Genomic DNA, 21,554 nt, shown 5'->3' on the forward strand with positions numbered 1-21,554 from the left:
ACTAATACACCTGATATCCTTTAATGGTGTAAGTGTTAAGTCCCTTGCTTGTAATCTGATTTCTGTATTTTCTATTTAAATCACTTCATTTCTTTATCTCTACCTTCCTTCCTCTCTTCTCACTCTTTTTCTCTCACACTCTTCTCCCTCTCTCTCACACACACACTCTCCCACTCTCTCTCTCCCCCTCTCTCTCTCTTCCTCCACCATAGATTTCCAGCATCTGTACACTTTAGTTCCAAAGCTTAGTTCCAGTACTGCTGACGTGTAGCTGCTGTTGAAGGAAACCCAACTTGCATGACCATCTTCTATAAACAGTAATCTTACAGTGTCTACATTACTATTAAATAATTTTAATGACATTGGATGAAAGATAAGCATATAAACATTGAGTCAACCAGTAGTTCAAGATATCTTTAACAAGGATCCAATTCAAAAGAATGCTTCAATCTATTTGGACGTTGTTCAAGCCACAGTATTGACAAAGATCCTGACCGCTAAAGGAATTGTCCAACCAACGCTAAAGATATAGCCAGGAGGTCAAAAAATCAGATTCACAGCTCTAGGCAAAGTTTGTGTCCGTCCGAAGCATCTGCGAGTCCATATGGGGATACTTTCTCTGATTCACCTGTAGTCCACCTGGTTTTTCATTGATTTTGTTGACTAACAAGGTTGAAGTTCTCAGTGTCACTTTACAGTGGTTTTGGTGCCATTGTGGCCCTACTGAGTTGATCGAGGAATGTGTACTTATACAGCAATGTGTTACTTCAGGGATGGGCTGATTGAGCCAAGGTCACCCCCACTCCTGACTTTGAATGATTGAAACCAGTTGAAGAAATGCTGACTTGGGGAAGTACACACTCCAGCAATATCACAAAAGGATCTGACTGACTGCACTGCAACCCTCAGCAAGCTCTTCAACAATGTGAGCGTCTCTGTCGTAAGAACTATTTCTCCTTTCCAATCCTGTCTCTTTAGGTGACATTGAAGGAAAGATTGAGGAGGTAGTATCCATGTGCATTTGATTAACAAGCGTTACCATGGACAATGCCTGGGAAACTGATTTTGTTTCAGATTCATTTGTCATGCGAACAACAGTGAGATGTGCTGTTATTATTAACAACTAACACACTTAGAGATCTGCTGAGGGCAGCCTGCAAGTGATGCCACACATTCTGGCAACAGCAAAGCCCGGCAGAACAACACAGAAACAAAACAAGCTGCTTGCCTCCCGCCACCCACACACATGGACTGTTCACTAACTGTGGGACAGGCCTAGAACTTGGGCTTCAAGTTCTAGACTCCCAATCGAACTTCGGGCTTTGATCTTCGGTATCGAACACTGAACAGCCGATCGCTACTCCAGGCTCGATTTCTGGGCTCACTCACCGATTGGCTCTTGTGCCTCCTGCTTGCCAGACGACTGGCCCCAGGACCCAGCAACCTGATATTCTATAACCCTCTAAACCCTTCCTATCCATGTGCCTGTCTAAATATCTTTTAAATGTTATAACTATAATCTACCACTTCCCCTGCCAGCTTGTTCCATGTACCCATCACCCCCGTGTGAGAAATTTGCCTCTCAAATATTTCCCCTCCAGCCTTCCCTATCTATTTACCTGTCCAAGTGTCTTTTAGATGTTGTTACTGTCGTTACTTCAACCACTTTCGCTGGTAACCCATTCCGTATGCCCAACCATTCCCCGTGTGGTCAAACTTGGCCTTCGGGTCTCTGCGTTTCAAGACAACTTCCCTGCTAAGACAGTTGTACTGCTCCGAAGAGTGCTATACAAGGTCATTCTTACCCTCGGGCATTAGACTCCATAATGAGTCAACCTATAGCGGGAAAGTGATGAGCCCCCTCCTGTTGGAATGTTTATGGTAACTTATTTTTTATTCTTCCTACTTTTCTTATATATATCTGTGCACTTGTAATGCTACTGTGGCTGTAACTTCCTTTCGGATTTGGGAAGTATCTATCTATTTACCTCTCTATCTTTAGTATTATTAAGGATCCCCATTCCATCCAGCACCCTCTTTGACTTTCTACCATCAGGCAGGAGACTCCGATGCATAAAAACAAGAACTGTCTGGATGGCACCCATTTCAATTCTACTTCCTATTCCCATATTGAAACATCAGTCCATGGCCTCCTCTAATGCTGTGATTAGGCCATGGTCAGGTTGAAAGAGCAACACCTTATATTCCATCTGGGTGGCCTCCAAGCTGATGGATAAACATTGATTTCTCAAACTTCTGGTATTTTTCCCCCTCCTTCACCATTCCCCATTCCCATTTCCCTCTCTCACCTTATCTCCTTACCTGGCTTTCACCTTCCTCTGGTGCTCCTCCCCCTTCCCTTTCTTCCATGTTCTTCTATCCTCTCTTGCCAGACTCCTCCTTCTTCAGCCTTTTATCTCTTTCACCAATCAACTTCCCAGCTCTTTACTTCCTCCCTCCCCCCTCCTGATTTCACCTATCACCTACCACCTTCTACTTCCTCCTCCCTGCCCCCACCTTCTTACTTGACCTTTTTCTTTGCAGTCCTGATGAAGGGTTTTGACCTGAAACATCAACTGTTTATTCATTTCCATAGACGGCTGAGTTCCTCTAGCATTTTGTGTGTGCGGGTCAGGATGGGAAACAGTTTCTTCCTCAGGCCATTAGGCTTCTGAACACCCTGCCTCATCAAATTCAATGCAGTTACTCAATAACTGCTTAATCTGTTCTGTACCTCACAATATTTAATTTCTGCACTTTAATTGTGTATTTATGTGGGATCCATCTGTAGATTTTATCCTTACTTTGATACGTTATTGCATACTATGTGTGTTATGTGTACGCTGGTGTTCTACACCCAGATTTGGAGAAACACTGTCTCTTTTGATGGTATACATGTATATAATTAAAAGACAATAAACTTGACTTGATTTCAAAATCTTTCCCCCTCATCTTAAACGTAAACACTCCAAGTTTAAACTTCCCTACCCTGGGAAAAGGTCTGTGACTTCCCACCTTATCCGCGAGGCTCCATTACATAACCACAGAACAGAATGAGGTCGATCAGCCTCCACCTTTTCACATGAACCATCAGACATGGTAATGCGCTTAGCATATTGCTCTTACGGCATCAACCAGCAATCAGCGGTTAGAGTTCGATTCCCATTGCTGACTGCTAAGGAGTTTGTACATTCTCCGTGACCGGGCAGGCTTCTTCTGGGTGCTCCGGTTCCCTCCAATGTTCCAAAGGTGTTTTGCTTAAGGTTATAAGTTGCTTGGGGATATGAAGTTGGCACTGGAAGTCTGGTGACTCTCTTGTGCTGCCCTCGGCACGTATTTGGACTGCATTGGTGCCTAGACTTCTCCAGCTCTCTGCCTCCCTTCTCCTTTAAGATGCCTTTTAAAACCTCCTCTTCTGACTAAGCTTTGGCCACCTGCCTTCAAAGGTAACACACACAACCTGGAGGAGCTCAGCAGGTCAGGCAACATGTGTAGAGAGGAGCAAACTGTTGACATTTTGGGCTTAGACTCTTCACCAGGACTGGAATGATGCTACAGCACGCTCCCGATTGCACCAGTCTCTGGGTTTAGATGCTACAGTTCTCGAGAGTATGGAAAACTAGTACAACCACTTTAAAGATTCTGGCCCACTCTGCTAACTGGTGGCTATGCTTTGGTGCCAAGATTTGGATATAACTCAGGTTCAGTGCTAATCATCGGCTCCACTTTGGTTCAGTCTGTGATTGCTTTTAAGATTTTTGTCTTGTTTAGATTCTTGTACATTCTCATCAAGTTCTCACCTAGCATCTAGTCAAAAACCCTGTTCTTGTCTCAGTCTCGAAAGGTGTCTCGTTTCTAGTCTAGGATGCCTCAGCACTTAGCATCCTTGTCAAGACCTCTCATCACAGAAAGGAGGGGGAAAGAGACCAGAATATGTCCTAATTGTGTCGTTGATGTCAGTTTCAGTTTGATTATTCCCCTGTAAAGAACCTCAAAGCGTTTTGCTAGGTAGCAGCGTTATAGTAATGAAATCTCAGGAGACAATCTGATCTGTGAGCTGTTCCCAGGAGAGACCAGGATCACGTGCTGCTGGCAGATCAGTGCAAGACACCCTTTGGTCTTCCTAAGACTTGTTGGTCTGACAGCACATCAAGATGTCTGTGGAGGAACGCGATGGGCACAGACTGTGGGAATACACACAGGGGGATGCACTGAAGCTTGGCACAGCCTCTGCAAGGACTTGGTAGAGAAGGGCTCTTCTGCTAGTGAAGAGGGAGGGGTCATGTTCAATGAGAAGGCTCCTCAATTATTGCAGTGGTGGACCATGTCAGAGGCAACAGTTCAATTGATTTTGAACAGAACTGAAAGCACTGACTATGGATATAAAAATGAAAGACACTGATTTGTTTTTGTGAGTAATTTTTATTATGATTAAAGTTTATTTTGATATAAAAAATGGACACTGTCAACATTTTAGAGCATATTACATTCCAAAATTTTAATCATGTATGAGTCGGCTAAGCCCTTGTCTTCTGTACTTCCAGATGTACAACTGTGGTGTGTTCCATTTGTCTGGTGGTCATTCACTCACCACATAGTGACCACAGTTCTTAATAGGCTTAGCATCAAAATTGACTAATGTGAAAGTATATCTATAACCCCGAAGTCTTTATGAATTTATACCTCTGTAAAATGTAATGTGGCAAAATGGAATCTGTGTGATCTCAGAGTGTTTTGTTGGGGTGTTGATTTGTTTGGAAGCTTGCAGTGTATGTGTTTTATGGCATGGCTTAAAGCAGAGACCTGCATACTTACAAGACCTAGCTTAACAGTACATGACGCTTTGGAATGTGGTGGTGAGTAACTGAAGGACAGTTTGAGTACACTCTTCTATTAAAGGACAGCTCTGATAAAAAAGATTGTTCACAACATGCAATGTTTCAATGCAGCAGGGAGAGAATGTGGCAGTGGGAGATTTCTAAGAATGGCAGCTGTAAATGTAATCTATGCAGAGGATGCAGAGTTTAAATACAGAAGGTGGATAGGTGCCAGGTGCAGGATGCTTTGAAATGTAGAAGGTGGATTGGAGCCAGGTACAGGAGATTTTGAGATTGTTCACTTTGTGAAGTGAATAAATAATCAGAACTCCTTTAGTGTGTTTGGAACGTGTAGGTGTGCCAAGGAGTTGAACAGAGCTGTTTCGAAGTTCAAAGTAAATTTATTATCAAAGTATGTATACGCTATGATATTCTACCTTGAGATTAATTTTCATACAATAGAATTTTACAAAAAAGCTATACTGGAACAGCAGCAAGGTTACAGCAACCAGCAACATGGGTTCAATTCCCACCACTCCCTCTAAAGAGTTTGTGCATTCTTCCCATGACTGTGTGAGTTTGCTTCAAGTATTCCGGTTTCCTCCCATATTCCAAAGGCTTGTGGGTTGGTTGGTTCATTGGGTGTAATTGGGCAGTGTGAAGTCTGATACTGGGCTGTCTCTCTAAGTAAGAAGTAAAAGACAAACAACCAATGTTCAAAGTACAAACTGTGCAAACAAGTATACTGAGAACCTGAGTAATAAAGAGTCATTGGGAACGAGTCTGTAGGTTGTAGAATTAATTGAGAGTAGTGGTGAATGTAGTTATCTGTGCTAGTTCAGAAGGCTGATAGTTGCAGGGCAGTAACTATTCCTGAAACTAATGGGTTAAATGCATCTCTGGGGTTCATCGAGTGGTAAAATGCATTTGGTTGTATTGGAATACAGGAAGGAGGAAGTTTGGCTTGCGAATGTGTAGTTTAGATAAATTGGTGAATTGGTTTATTACTGTCTCCTGTACTGAGGTACAGGGAGAAACTTTGATTTGCACTCCATCCACACAGATCATTTCATCACATCAGTTCATGGAGGAATTACAAGGGAAGACAGTAACAGAATGCACAATACAATGTAGACTTACAGAGAAAGTACAGTGAAATCAGACAGTAAGGCCTTTCCAGCCCCGCTTAACAACTCACCTATTTAACCCCAGCCTAATCACAGGGCAATTTAGAATAACTAATTAACATAATAACTTTGGACTGTGAGAGGAAACCGGAGTACACAGAGGCTGGAGGAAATCCATGCGGTCACAGTGAGAATGTGCAAACTCCTTACAGAGGCTTCAGAACGATCACTGAATTCTGATGCCTTGAGCTGTAATGGCATTGCACTAACCACTATGGCACCGTACACCTTACTGTACTCAGAACTGTCTAAACCCAAAACAAATTGGTAGAGGAGGAGGAAGAAATAATACATTAAAGAAGGAAGGACATGTATTTCCATAGCAACTTTCAAAATATCTAAAAACATTTAACCATCAATAAGGTACTTTTATTTGAACATATTTTTTGCTACAGCAACAAAAGTATCACTGACATTTTGTACCAAGCGCACTTCCACAAAAGACCATGTGAATAAACAATGCTGTTTACATTGATCTAAAAGTGACAATAGCCTCACGGGTTATCATTCTATCAAAGTGATGGCATTTCCCACAGATCTGCACTCCCTCAGTTCAGCACTGGAGCATTAGAGATCTTCTTTGTGGAATGGGGTATAGATCCAGAACCAGAACCATCTGCCCAGCCCAGGGAGAATCGAAACCACTGAGCCATGGCTGAGATGTGACTACCAATCAGCTGAGAAAAACTGGACATGAAAGAGGAAGAGCGTGCAAGTGACTGCAATCTGGAATGAAGATCATTGTGTTAAATCAATAACAGCTCAAGAAGAAAATCCTTTCACCAGAGGACAAAGAAACTAGATTTGAATTTGCTACAGAATGGGGGCTAATATTACTGAAACACCCAAGATACTAAGGGTAGATGTTGAGATGTTTCCTCTAGTGGAAGAGCCTTAAATTGGAGGCATGGTTATAAGATTAGAGATTGTGCGATAAGTTGTGCAGAGAGTGGAGTGTTATGGAGAATGGGTCAACAGAGGCATGAAAGGGGAAGGAAAATTGGGGTATCTAGGGTGTTGGGAACTGGCAAAAGCAAGGGAATGAAGCCTGGAGCCAATCACATTGAATGGTGAGGTAGGCTTGAGAGGCTGAGCTCCCACTTATTTTCTTAGATTCTTATGGAAATGACATCTAAAAATGCTTGCAACACAAACAAAACACTGGAGGAACTCAGCAGGCCAGGCAGAATCTATGGAAATCAATGTTTTCGGCCAAGGCCCATCATCATGACTGGAAAGGAAGGAGGAAAAAGCCAGAAAAAGTTCCCCAATATGAAAGACTACCTGATTGATGCACGTTACGAGGATTGGGTCTCATGCACTATTTGCCTGGTCATCTATAGGATGGTGCCATGTTTAGGGAAGATATTAACTTGGGCTGGTGAGTTCATTTGGGTTGAATTGGTAACTTGAGGTTCACTTGAGTGGAATGGGATAGGGTTGAAGCTAATGGATTGAGATAAGAATTCTAAGTTGGAATGGATTGAATTGGGAAAAGATGAGTAGACATAGGTTGAGTAGAGATAGAATGAGTTGAATTGGGATGGCGTTGAGTTGGGATACGGTTGAGTTAAGTTAGGTTACAGTTGAGTTGAGTTGGGTTACGGTTGAGTTGAGTTGGGATGGGTTATGGTTGAGTTGAGTTGGGATACGGTTGAGTTGGGTTGGGATACAGTTGAGTTGAGTTGGGTTGGGATATGGTTGAGTTGAGTTGGGTTGGGATACGGTTGAGTTGAGTTGGGTTGGGATACGGTTGAGTTGAGTTGGATTGGGATATGGTTGAGTTGAGTTGGATTGGGATATGGTTGAGTTGAGTTGGGTTGGGATACGGTTGAGTTGGGTTGGGATGGGTTACGGTTGAGTTGGGTTGGGTTGGGATATGGTTGAGTTGAGTTGGGTTGGGATACGGTTGAGTTGAGTTGGGTTGGGATACAGTTGAGTTGAGTTGGGTTATGGTTGAGTTGAGTTGGGATGGGATACGGTTGAGTTGAGTTGGGTTACGGTTGAGTTGAATTGGGATGGGTTACGGTTGAGTTGGGTTGGGATACGGTTAAGTTGGGTTGGGATACGGTTGAGTTGAGTTGGGATACAGTTGAGTTGAGTTGGGTTATGGTTGAGTTGAGTTGGGATGGGATACGGTTGAGTTGAGTTGGGTTATGGTTGAGTTGAATTGGGATGGGTTACGGTTGAGTTGGGTTGGGATACGGTTAAGTTGGGTTGGGTTGGGATACGGTTGAGTTGAGTTGGGATACAGTTGAGTTGAGTTGGGTTGGGATACGGTTGAGTTGAGTTGGGTTGGGATACGGTTGAGTTGAGTTGGGATACAGTTGAGTTGAGTTGGGTTGGGATACGGTTGAGTTGAGTCGGGTTGGGATACGGTTGAGTTGAGTTGGGTTGGGATATGGTTGAGTTGAGTTGGGTTGGGATACGGTTGAGTTGAGTTGGGTTGGGATACGGTTGAGTTGAGTTGGGTTACGGTTGAGTTGAGTTGGGTTGGGATACAGTTGAGTTGAGTTGGGATACAGTTGAGTTGAGTTGGGTTGGGATACGGTTGAGTTGAGTTGGGTTACGGTTGAGTTGAGTTGAGTTGGGTTGGGATACGGTTGAGTTGAGTTGGGTTACGGTTGAGTTGGGATGGGTTATGGTTGAGCTGGGATGGGTTACGGTTGAGCTGGGATGGGTTACGGTTGAGCTGGGGTAAATGCAATAAGGGCAAAGGACCCAATTATCTGCTATGTAACTCGATGAATAGGGGCGGGAAAAGTTAGGGAGGCTGCAACTAGGATAGAATGTGACGAGAGAAACTGAACTGAGTTGAATTTAGAAAATTGGATTGATGTGAATTAAATTTGGTCAGCTTGATTGAAGTGTAATACATGAAAGCTCAACGCACAGAACTTCTGTCACAGAACCAACACGCAATGTGAGCTTGTTTGTACTTTTAAGACAGGTTTTGTGAAATTCATACTGTGTCTTTCTCACAGATCCATTTGAGTTCTGTGGAGCATTTATTGTCATTCCACCATCCTTTAGCATCAAGGTGGGCACAGTCCTCGTTCTGGAAGGCATCGTTGGGCTCTCCAGTAGCCCAGAATCTTGAAACAAAAAAAAGTCGCAGTTACTAATTGGCCTGATACAGAAAATTGCCTTGGAAGTAATTCATTTGTAAAGGTCACCATAGTGATCGTATTCAAAACAAATACACAGAAAAGTAAAATCAAAAGAGTACAAGTACTGGAAATACATTCAGGCTGATTAGATAGTATCTGCAGAAAGAGAAACACAGTTAACATTACAGGTTGAAGAAACTTTGTCAGACTGGGAGAGTTGGTTTAGGTTGCAGAGAGGGAGAAGACAAATAAGCTAAGGAATGGAATTATTCTCAGACAGGGGCTCAACCCTACCCACCATTGAGGACATCTTCAAGAGGTGGTGCCTCAAGAAGAGGCCATTATGAAGGTCCTTTACCATCTGGGACAAGGCTTCTTCTCATCAGGAAGGAAACACAGGAGACTGAAGCCACACACTCAATGATTTAGGAAAAGCATCTACCCCTCCACCATCAGGTTTGTGGCTGGCCCACGAAACTATAAACACTAACTCACTGATCCTTCACTTCTGAACTGTTTACTTAATTTTGTAATTTTTGGCAATTTTATCTGATTTATGCACTTTAATTTTAGGTTTTATGCCTTTGCACTGTACTACTGCTGGGTTGAGAAGAATAATAAATCAGCCACGATGATAATGCTGAATAGCCCAATACTGTTGATATATCTTACGGTCTAAAGTCTGAGTCTGAACATCTGAATATTTAATGAAGGTTATCTTTTTTCTCTTTGCACAATAAATATAAGTAGAGCAGTGGAAAGGGTGAGCAGTTTCAAATTCCTGGGAGTCAACATCTCCAAAGATCTATCCTGGGCCCAACAAATTGATACAGATACAAAGAAGGCACTCCAGTGGCTATATTTTATTAAGAGTTTGAGGAGATTTGGTATGTCACCAAAAACTAACACATTTCCATAGATGTACTGTGGAGATCATTCTAGCTGGTGGCGTCACTGTCTGGTGTGGAGGGGCCACTGTACAGAATCGGAGAAAGCTGCAGAGGGTTGCGAACATAGCCAGTTCCATCACAAGCACTAGCCTCCCCACCATTGAGATCTTCAAAAGGTGATGCTTCAAAACAGGTGGCATTCATCATTAAAGACTCACATTACCAAGGCCATGCCCTCATCTCATTACTACAATCAGAGAAGAGGTACAGGAGCCAAATGATACACACTCAACATTTTCAGAACAGTTTCTTCCCCTCCACCATCAGATTTCTGAATGGAAGGCGAACCAACCCATGACACTACCATAATTCTCTTTTCGCTCTACTAATTTATTTTTATATATATTAACCCCATCTTGTTCACTTATAGCTTGTTCCAGTAGCCAATTGCTCGCCAAATCGTCCCAGTTCCCCAACCTTTGGCGCCGACCTTGTTAATCCAGGTGATTCTGAGCTGGCATGCCTCTTCTTGCTCTTGTTGCTCTCTGGAGGTATTTGTGGGCAGATGTAGTGGAAGCATGAGGGGTCCAGCCCAAGACCCCCATTGGGCTGCCAACAGGACTCGAAGCCTGGGTCACCCTGCCACAGAGCCTGGATGGTTCCCGGTGTTGGCCTCCGAAGCATCTAGACTGAAACTTGAATTAGCAAGGCCTAAAAGGCTACCGATGCACTTAATATGGGTAAATGGGATTAGAGTGGACATGTTTTGTGCTGTATAAATCAATTACTCTATATCTGACTCTTTATTGGGGAAGGACAAAAAAAATGTTCTGAACAGAAGTCCATCTGCACACTTCACATCCATCAGGAGCATCACCTTTACAAGGATGTTGCCTGGACTTGAGCACCTGAGTTACAGGTAAAGTGTTAATAATTTAGGACTTTATTCCCAGGACCACAGGAAATTTGATCAAGGTACAATATACAAAATGATAACAGGTGCAGAAAGGATTAATACAAGTAAGTTTTTTTCCCACTCAGTTGGGTGAGACTGGAACTTGAGGTCGTAGCTTAAGAGTGAAAGGTGAAATACTTAAGGGCACCTTGGGAAACTTCTTCACTCAGAGGGTGGTGAGAGTGTAATACGAGCAGGCAGTGGAAGTCATGGATTGGAGGGGGAGGAACGTACCAACTCACAAGAAGTCCATGCTCCTTGACAGGAGACACGTCAGCAAGTTATGGTTATGAGGAAGCTCAACAGGCAGATGAGGAGAATATTCACGTGCTCGTAGAGGAAACAGAAGTCACCCGATATAAAAATAACATTCACTAATAAATCAAAGTAATCCTAATGTTTGATATTGTTAATTGATTAATTTCATCACTGGCAAGCAGTATTGATGCAAAGTCAACACTTATTACCTATCCATCATTTCATTTTATTTTATCTTTTATTGAGATACAACTCGGAGTAGGCCCTTCTGGGCCTTCAAGCTGTGCTGCCCAGCAATCCTTGATTTAATCATTTACAATGGCCAATCAGCCTACCATCTGGTACACCTTTGAATGTGGGAGGAAACCAGAGCTCAGGGAGAAAACCCATGTAGTTGTGGGAAGAACATTCAGATTCCCTTCAGGCAGTGGTGGGAACTGAACCTAAGTCGACGCTACTGTAAAGAGCACCACCCCTACTAATGCCCCATTGGGCTTGTTTCAGAGGATTGTTGAATCATCTCAGAGGATAGTTCAGGGCAGTCAGAATTGGTTTGGATGGCATACAGTATCTCCTAAGTCGACGCTACTGTAAAGAGCACCACCCCTACTAATGCCCCATTGGGCTTGTTTCAGAGGATTGTTGAATCATCTCAGAGGATAGTTCAGGGCAGTCAGAATTGGTTTGGATGGCATACAGTATCTCCTTCCTGAAGATGTGATTTTCTTTCAGTAAGATGGTGGCTTCTATGGGGCCAACCAGAAGGTGGCATTGTCTTTTTTTAATGCATTTTTTATGATCACAAGACCCTGCTGGACATTAAGAATTTAAAGTATTGCAGGTCTACCCCATCAGCAAGTTGCTTGTTGCCATAGAAACTGAAGGAGCTGGAGAGGCGTTGGGGTCAGTGGGTGGAGGCAGTTTAACAGCGAGGTATTGTCTTTGTTGGTTTTCTGATGATTGCAAACCAGTTGGACATTGGTAATGTGGGATACTGCAAGTCCAGATACCTGGTTTATAAGCGAGTGGCGGGGGAGCTGTGTGATCTCGGTCTTTACAAGGACTAGGCCCCAAGCTGCAGTATCACCTGCTTGCAGCTGTCCAGGAGAGAGCTATCGGAGTAAGTGCCAGCCCTGCCCTCAGTTCTCACTCTATTCAACTGCAGACTGCTACAATATTCATGGATTCAGGGACTTGGACCATATTCTTTTTTTGTGTGTGTGACTGTCCAGTACTGCTAACTTATACGTGCTATATGTGCCTTATGCTGTGCAGACAGTGGAGGAGCTGTGTGTCCTTGTTTGTGGCGTTGCCTGTTTGTAACTGTCTAGGAGAGAGGCGTTGTGCTGCTTTCCAGTGTTTGCTCACTGCTGTATTGGGTTTGATTGCAGACTTCTACAACATTCGTGGATTTAGGGACTTGGACTATATTGTTTTCTGTGTGACTGATTTGTAGTGCTATCTTGTATGTGCTTGTGCTGTGTGTGACTGTTGGTATTGTGTTTTGCATCTTGGCCCTGGAGTAATGCTATTTGGTTTGTTTAAATACAATAGTGTTCATATAGTTGAATGATAATTAAATTTGAAATTGAACTTTATGAGAACCTCATAGTTCCGTGCTTGCTGTAAGAATATTTTACAAGGCCGAGTTCATTCACTTAACTGTAGTAAAATTCTGTTAATCTGGAATGCACTGGTGCTGAACCAGCAGATTTTACAGTGTTGCTCTTATGGGTACTCAGCACATTTTTATTCCATTCTTTTTTATGTAGCATTTCAGGGGACATGCTAAGTGTAAAGAGAGTGTGGGAAAGAGAACTAGGTGATTGTGAAGGACATGTGAGAACTGGGGCACAATGAGTAGATGGAGAATGTGTTGAATATCACTTGGTGACCAGTGCTGCACCATTAGGATTTTCCAAAGCTTGGATAACAGATTGTTGGAGTTTCACTACCATCAATTTTCATTGATGCACCATCAAAAGCATCTTATTCGGATGTGTCATGGCTTAGTATGACAACTGCTCCACTCGAGACCAAGAAACTGCACAGAGCTGTGGACACAGCTCATTGGTGGGTGCCTTGGGAAAACTGCCAACGTAATCAAAGACACCAGCCACACTGGACGTTCTCTCTGCTCCTCCCTCCTGCCTATTGATCGGAATAAAGAAATGCCTGAAAGCAGGTATCACTGGGCTCAAGGAGAGTTTCTGCCCCACTATCATAAAACTATTGAATGCTTCCCTGGTATGATAAGAGTCAGAATCAGGTTTAATATCACCGGCATATGATTTCAGGTTTCAGTATTCATTCAGAAATTGGCTGGTAGAGGGGAAGAAGCTGTTCCTGAATTATTGACTGTGAGCCTTCAGGCTTCTGTATGTCCTTCCTGATGGTAACAATGAGGAGAGGGCATGTCCTGGGTGATGGTGGGGAATCCTTAATGATGGACATTGCCTTTCTGGGATTGCTCCGTGAAGCCCTGGATGCTGGGGAGGCTAGAGCCCATGATGGAGCTGGCTAATGTTACAACTCTCAGCAGCTTATTTTGATCCTGTGGAGTAGCCCTGCCCCAGCTTCCGTACCAGATGATGATACAGCCAGTTAAAATGCTTCCACAGTAGATCTGCAGACATACCAAATCTCCTCAAAGTCCTAATGAAATATAGATGGATTTTTCACCTCACCATCTACCTCATTTGTGATTTTGCAACAGATTACCTGCCTGTACTGCAATTTCTTCGTACTGCCACATTTTATTCTGCACTCTTTTACCTTGTAGTCTCCCAGTGCACCATTGTAAAGAATAGATCCATATGAACAGTACAAGAGAAGTTTTTCACCGTAGCTCAGTACATGTGACAATAATAAACCCATTTAACGTTTTACTAACAGTACCCAGCTGCCAGTTTGGGATACGAACTGCTAACTTTGAATCTTCAGTTTACTATGGAAAGAGGCAAGAAAGTGAATATGAAATTAGGTATTGGAGGTGTCAGTGGAGACCGATATTATGGATAAATGCAAGGGATGATGGATAAGTACAAGGGAGAAAGGAATAGAAAAGTGTTCTTTTTTAAAACAGGGAAAGGGAGAAGGGCTATTGGGCAATTGGTGAAGAACTTCTGCGTACCATAAACATGAGAGATTCTGCAGCTGCTGGACATCCCAATGTATGAAGTACAGAGAAGCCAGAGTTTCATGGCTGACCAACTCTCCTAGCTGAAAGTGGAAGGCAAGGTTAGAAATGATTGAATTTAAAAGAAATGCATGGAATTATAAATTGAGGACATGCTGTAAGGGGAGACAACACCAGATTGGTGGCCAAGGGTTCTGAGGATCCAAACTGAGCAAGTCTCAAGGCACCTTGCATGGTGGAATCGATCACTCAAACACGGTCCCTGCACTACAGAGAGTGGAGATCATCGGGCAAGGGAATTCCCAGCTCTCGTACAAGCAAGTGCACTGTGTTTATCTCTGTAATCATCATAAGGACCTTCAAGACAGTGACCATCTTCTGGTAATCTACTGTAACATTCATCGGCCCAGCAACTGATCAATATCGTGTTCGATTTATCACTTCAGCAAAGCATGCATTTGTGTATATATGTAGACCCAAGGAGAAAGAGGAGGGGACGACCCAGGTGGAAGTAATGAGCAGGTGAGAAGAGTCTGTGTACCATAAAAAAAGTACCATCAATGGTTGCAGAGAGACTTACCGTGGTGTTGAATCATAGCTTGTGCCATCTTCCCACTGCCAATTTTTTTCCATGGCAGAGTCCGACAAGCCAATCCAATACATTGTGGGTGCCGATATTTTTTTAATAAATGTCTGTAAAAAATATTAAACAAGACAGGAAATGAACAAAAATACCCTTGAGTTGATGTAGCACCTTTACTGCTCTTGGGTTGTGGAATCTGATGGAAGAGGAGCATTGCCCATGGGACTGAGTGACACTAAGCACAGGAGTAGGTGACTCTGACAGGAAGTAATAAAATGAGAAAGTAACCCTCGGCAAGGGGCAGCACCAGGGCGTACAACAGCGCAGTAGTACAGTGAGCTGTTGAGCCAAGCTTAAAGTGGCACTGCATGGGGAGGATGAAAAATGCTGAGTGGTTGAGGGTCTGTGGAGAGGACTGGTAAACATAATGCACAACGTTTACCAGAAAGAACACCATTAGAACAATAAAACAGTCTAATTTAGTGCAATGCAGTCATAGTGTTGCTAAACTATGGTGATTAGGGTTTTTGCCTTTTGAGTGGTTGAAGGGAAGTAGCTGCTCTTGAACTTGGCGGTATGGAACTCCAGGCTTTTGTCCCTCCTGCTAAATGGTAGCTGTGAGAGGATGGCCTGGCCTGCATGGTGGGGGTTATTGATGATGGATTTTGTCTTTATGAGGCAATGCCTCCAATAGATGGTTGGCAGGGATGTGCCCATGATGTATTGGGCAGAGTCCACTACTCTCTGCAAATTATGGTCCTGAACATTCAAATTGTTGTACCAGACCAGGATGCAACAATACATATGATCACTGTGCTTTGTCACCAAAACACTGACAGATCTAAATGTCCTATCTGTAATGGAGGGAAGCACCCCTCCATTACACATTTGGTATGTCCCCAAAGACACTCGCAAATTTCTACAGATGTACTTTGGAGAGCATTGTAACTGACTGCATCACTGTTTGGTATGGGGGAGTGGGGCAGAGCTACCGCACAGGATCAAAGTAAGCCTCAGGGCAGCAAACTCAGACAGATGCCTTAGGGTCACTAGCCTCCATAGTATCTGCAGTATCTTCAAGGAGCGGTGCCTCAAAAAAGAAGCATCTTTCATTGAGGACCCCCATCACCCAGCTCTGTTCTCATTGCTACCATCAGGGAGGAGGTACAGGAGCCAGAAGGCACACACTCAATGATTCAGGAACAGCTTCTTCCCCTCTGCCGTCAGATTTCTGAATGGATACTGAACCCGTGAACACTACCTCACTATTTTTTTAATTTCCATTTTTGCACCTTATTTAGCTATTATATACACACAATTATTATAATAGACATTTCCTGTAATTCACCGTTTTTTCTCTATTATATGTTGCATTGGACTGCTGTTGCAAAGCGAATACGTATAATGACATAGGCTGCTGATATTAAAGCTGATTCTGCTTCCTTGCAGCACCTTTCACAATTTCTCACGACTCCTGTACACCTGCCCACACTGCAATATAGAGAATTTATGTACAATTCATGCTCAAGTTATTTTTTTCCTTGTGATGGTTCTTGTGTGCCTGTGATGCTGCTGCAGGCAAGTTCTTTATCACACATGTGTGTAAATGAAGATTCGGATCAGATGAGATTCATTTCTCACACGCCCATCAAAATATACAGTGAAATAAGTTGTTTGCATCAACGAGCAACACGGTCCGAAGATGTGTTGTCGGCAGCCTGCAAGTGTCACCCTGCTTCTGGTGTCGATATCTTAAAAGCCACACATCTTGGGAATGTAGGTTGCAACTGCAGCGGTCACAGGAAGACAGCAATGGGATTGAAGCTAGGTTGCTCACTCTGCGATATGTTACACTATTGTGCCACTTTCCTGTACCTACGCAATGACCTTGACACTTACTTGCTCTGAAACGCTGTTGATCACAAGCAGATGTGAATCCAGCAAGGAACACCTTCGTTTCGCAAAATGCCAGTTGCCTGAACTGGTGGAGAAGAAGTAACACGACTGGTTGAACCTTACCCAGTTTCCAGGACATGTGGTCAAAGAACAGTCTAGAGAGAGAGAGGAGGGGATTCAGAGCTACTAAAAAATCATTTACATTTACTGTACATGGTTGAATAGAAGTTTTTTAAAAATGTGGGACACCCAGTGTCCAGTTTATTAGCCACCTCCTACACCTAATAAAGTGATAACTGAGTGTATGTTCGTGGTCTTCCGCAACTGTAGCCCATCTCCTTCTAGGTTTGGCGTGTTGCGTATTCGGAGATGCTCTTTAGCACTCCACCGTTGTAATGTGTGGTTATCCGAGTTGCTGTCACCTTCATATCAGCTTGAACCAGTCTGGCCATTCTCCTCTGGCCTCTCTCACTAGTAAGGTGTTTTCACCCACAGAACTGCCAATCCCTCAATTTCTTTTGTTTCTCACACCATTCTCTGTAAACTCTAGAGACTGTGTGTGAAAATCCCAGGAGGTCAGCAGTTTCTGAGATATTCCAATCACTCCATCTGACACCAACAATCATTCCACGGTCGATGTCACTTAGATCACATTTCTTCCCCATTCTGGTGTTTGGTCTGAACAACAACAGAACCTCATGACCAAGTCTGCACGCTTTTATGCATTGGGTTACTGCCATGTGATTGGCTGATTAGATATTTGCATTTATGAGCTAGTGTACCTAATAAAGGGACCACTGAGTGGAATAGTTTAAAATGATCAAAGATTGGACAGAGTACTCACAGAGCAGTTATTTATTACTGCAGAGTCTAGCACAAAGGATACAGTTTGTGTGTGTGACCATCCTGTCATTAAACAGGCTGTGGGAATTCACTCAGAGTGTGAACTAAATGCATTGTTGATACTCAAAGAAAGGGTTGTGTTAAATTGGAGGGAATATTCACAGACAATGGGAACAAAGTGAGGCTGTACCGGTGACAACCAAGGTTCAAAATTAGTCAATGGATCAGAGTGTTCATACTTACTGATTTTCAGCTTGGACAGCTTCTTGACCATGATGCTCTGGGTTCTCTGAAATTCAGACACTGAGAAGCAAATACGGATCAAACATTAACAAGTGGAGATGATCTGATCTTTGTCTCAGGTTCTTGGATGTGCTGTTATAGAAGTTTAGCTTGAACAGGCAGTGGGAATTCACCCAAACTAACTCATGGTGTGGAACTGATCAACTGTTGGCACACATAAAGGTGGGGGTAGTGGTAAGTTGGAGAGGATGTTCACAGATAAGTTACTGACTTCACTTACTTACTGCCCGTCTCACCACTGGTGTTTATGACGGCGGTGAATATCTTCTGTCTGTATAGAGGATTCTTTATTGCTGTTTCTGTAACAATTTTTCAAAATCCGGTCAGGATTGTTAACCCTCAGCTGAACCTTCAAACCAGGAGGACCGATGGACCACTCTCAGTCTGGCCTCTACCCTTTGACCTGTTTGGCATGGGTGACCCTACCAAGAACCAAAGCATAAACCCTTGATTCCAGCCAATATAGCTCTCTGGGTCACTGAGGCACACAAGCCTCCAAACCCTACGACAAGGTTGTGGTGCTCTTGGAGGATGCTATTCTCTATTTAAGTTGTGCAGCCTCTGTTATAGTTGCTTTTATAAAGAACAACCAGGAACAGGCCATTCAGCCCATCTGGTGATCGCCTAGATAATACTTGCACAAGAGATTTGTTCTGCTATAATTGACTCTCCCAACTCCAACCCCATGCACAGCAGCCAATCTCATTCTCCTTTTCTCTTACATCTGCATATGCCCCTCCCCCTCTAATACATCATGTGCTTCGGTGGGCCCCACCCTCCCCTCTGAAAGGTTGTGGAGAGCTGGAAACAAAATTTTATACTGACACCAAGTGAACAACGGAGAGAGTGGTGCACGGTTGGAGATGTTCCCAACAGGGTGTATGATACTATAATCCAGCAGACGGAGGACTTCTTACAGGAACTCCTTGACCAATACTTATCCCTCACTTCTTATCATCGAGGATCAAGGATCAGCTTTATTCGTCATGTACACTTACACGTATTAGGAATTTGCTGTGGTACTTTGGTGCAACATGCAACAAAACACAACAATGTTCAACAACTCTAAAGAATAAAGAGGTTAAATTATGGATAAGACACAAAATGTACATAAATACCAGCATGTACTCACGATGTAAAAAGCATTAAAAAAAACTGGTTTAACGTGTTTACAGTGCTGTGGCTGGGGTAATAGATAGAGGGGGTTGTGGGGGGGCACCAACTAGAATGATCGATCAGATTAACTGCCTGGGAAAAACACTTTAAAGCGGCGTGAAGTTTTCTTACATTCTATGGGATCTTGCTGTGCACAAAGAAGCCGCTCCATTCCCTAAAAAAACAACAGTGATCACAATTCCAGGTTACTGTGAAGTGCTTGGTGATGTCTCAAAAGGGAACAACTGTCAGGGAGTTGTGGGCTTGGCTCAGCCCATTATGGGAACTATCCTCAAGTTCAGATTCAGATCCAAGTCCAATAGTTATTCAACCACACGCCTGCCTACAGCTAAATGAAACAGCATTCCTCTGGGGCCACAGTACACTCAATCACAGATAGCACACCACATACAGTTACAATTCAGCACAGTGTCACAGAAACAATATTAGCACAAGCCCCTGAGTGGCCTGGCCTGAAGATTGATGGATCTTGTCATGGAATCACCACACCTCTTCTATCTGTACCTCTTGCTGCTCAAAAAAGCAAAGATCTACCCTTCCTGGACATTTTCTCTACTCCCTCTTCCAACAGGCAGAAAACACAAAAGGCTGTAAACGTGTACCAGCAGGGTCAAGGACTGCTTCGACTCCAATGCTATAAAACTTACGATAACCTCACAAACCACCCTGATATGACATTGAACCTATTGTCTCCCTACACCGGCGGAGAATAAAGTGAGAAGCTGGGAGGTGATGATGGCAAAGGTAAATGGCTGCAGAAGAAGGAATCTGATAAGAGATTAAGTTGACCAGAGGAGAAAGGGACACCAGGGGGGAGGTGATGGGCAAGTGAGAAGCTCATGCCAGCAAGTTTGAAGCTACCCAGATGGTTAATGAAGAGTTGCTCCTCCAGTCTGAGTGGCCTCATCGAGGCAGTGGAGGAGACCATGGACAGATATTTCAGAATGGGAATGGGAAGTCAAGTTAAAATGGGTGATCACCAGGAATTGCTGTCCTTTGGGACAGAGTGAGCGAAGGTGTTTGATGAAGCAGACCCCAAATCTATGATTTTCAAGGCCAGGTCCTGCCTTCTCTTTTACAGACACTTCGAGGAGTGTCTGGGGGTAAGCTGTCAGAGGTTTTGGCAAACTCACCATTGCTTTTGAGCTGAGAATTTTCCATCATTAATTTATCCTGTAGTTCCTTCATTTCGCTGTAAATCGCTGAGACTGTGTGACAGAAGACAACATAGAGTGAGTCGCACTATTGTTTACTGAGACCTTCATTATGTGCATGAAGATCCTCAATTGGCCAAATCCTCAGCTGTGTGACAGAAGACAACATAGAGTGAGTCGCACTATTGTTTACTGAGACCTTCATTATGTGCATGAAGATCCTCAATTGGCCAAATCCTCAGCTGTGTGACAGAAGACAACATAGAGTGAGTCGCACTATTGTTTACTGAGACCTTCATTATGTGCATGAAGATCCTCAATTGGCCAAATCCTCAGCTGTGTGACAGAAGACAACATAGAGTGAGTCGCACTATTGTTTACTGAGACCTTCATTATGTGTATGAAGATCCTCAATTGGCCAAATCCTCAGCTGTGTGATGTACTGTATGTGTGCACTTGTCCCTTGCAACTCTTTTGTAAACTCCACTGGCTGTGGTTTTACCTCACTAACTCCGATTCACCCACCCACACTTCATCAGGGACCAGGGAGTTCCATGAAAATAATCACAGCAGTGAAGGGTCAATGGATCAGGCGAAGGTGGGATGGTTTGTATCTGACCTGGAGGGGGACTGATATCCCTGTTAGATTTCCTAGTATCGCACTGTTTTAAACTAAGAGTTGCAGGAGATGGGAACCAGAGTGCCAGAGCAGATAATGGAGCGGTTGTGGAGAAAGTTGTTAAGCCTACATAAAAAGGGGTATGGAGGGCTATGGTCCAGGTGCCAGTTGATGGGATTAGGCAGATGAATAGTTTGGCATTTGGAAAAATGGGCCCATCTCAGATGAAAGTCTTGGTCAGCATTGACCATCCTGGTTCCTCGCTTCTCATATTGATGCAGCAACAAAGACGGCGTGACAATGGCTGTACTTCATTAGTGGTTTGGAGATTCGGTACGTCTCCAGAAACACTCGGAAATTTCAGTGATGTACCATGGAGCATGTTCTAACTGGCTGCATCACTGTCTGGTATGGGGGGGTGGGGGGTGGGGGGGGAGAGGGGCAGAGTTAATGGGATTGTAAACTGATTCCATGAACACTACCTCACTGCTTTTTAAATTTCTATTTTTACACTACTTATTTAATATACATGTACTTACTGTAATTCACTGTTTCTTCTTTATTACTATGTATTGCTCATGTGGTTCGATTGTTTAAAAAGGGTTCTAGAAGTAAGCCTAGCAA

General features: G+C 43.4%; 1 protein-coding gene across 1 annotated transcript in view; it reads right to left on the reverse strand.

The window, feature by feature from the left end:
• Positions 1-6,351: 6,351 nt before the first annotated feature.
• Positions 6,352-21,554, reverse strand: part of LOC132406545 (hepatic lectin-like) — a 30,437-nt gene continuing 15,234 nt past the window's right edge. Inside the window, exons 4-7 of the mRNA XM_059992354.1 lie at positions 17,922-17,981; positions 16,839-16,990; positions 14,937-15,049; positions 6,352-9,099 (exon numbers count right to left, since the gene is read on the reverse strand). Of these exons, the coding sequence (XP_059848337.1) occupies positions 8,967-9,099; positions 14,937-15,049; positions 16,839-16,990; positions 17,922-17,981 (458 nt within the window). The 3' untranslated portion in view covers positions 6,352-8,966. The remainder of the gene's footprint in view (positions 9,100-14,936; positions 15,050-16,838; positions 16,991-17,921; positions 17,982-21,554) is intronic.

This window comes from Hypanus sabinus, chromosome 16 (assembly GCF_030144855.1).
Source record: "Hypanus sabinus isolate sHypSab1 chromosome 16, sHypSab1.hap1, whole genome shotgun sequence".
Lineage (NCBI taxonomy): Eukaryota > Metazoa > Chordata > Chondrichthyes > Myliobatiformes > Dasyatidae > Hypanus > Hypanus sabinus.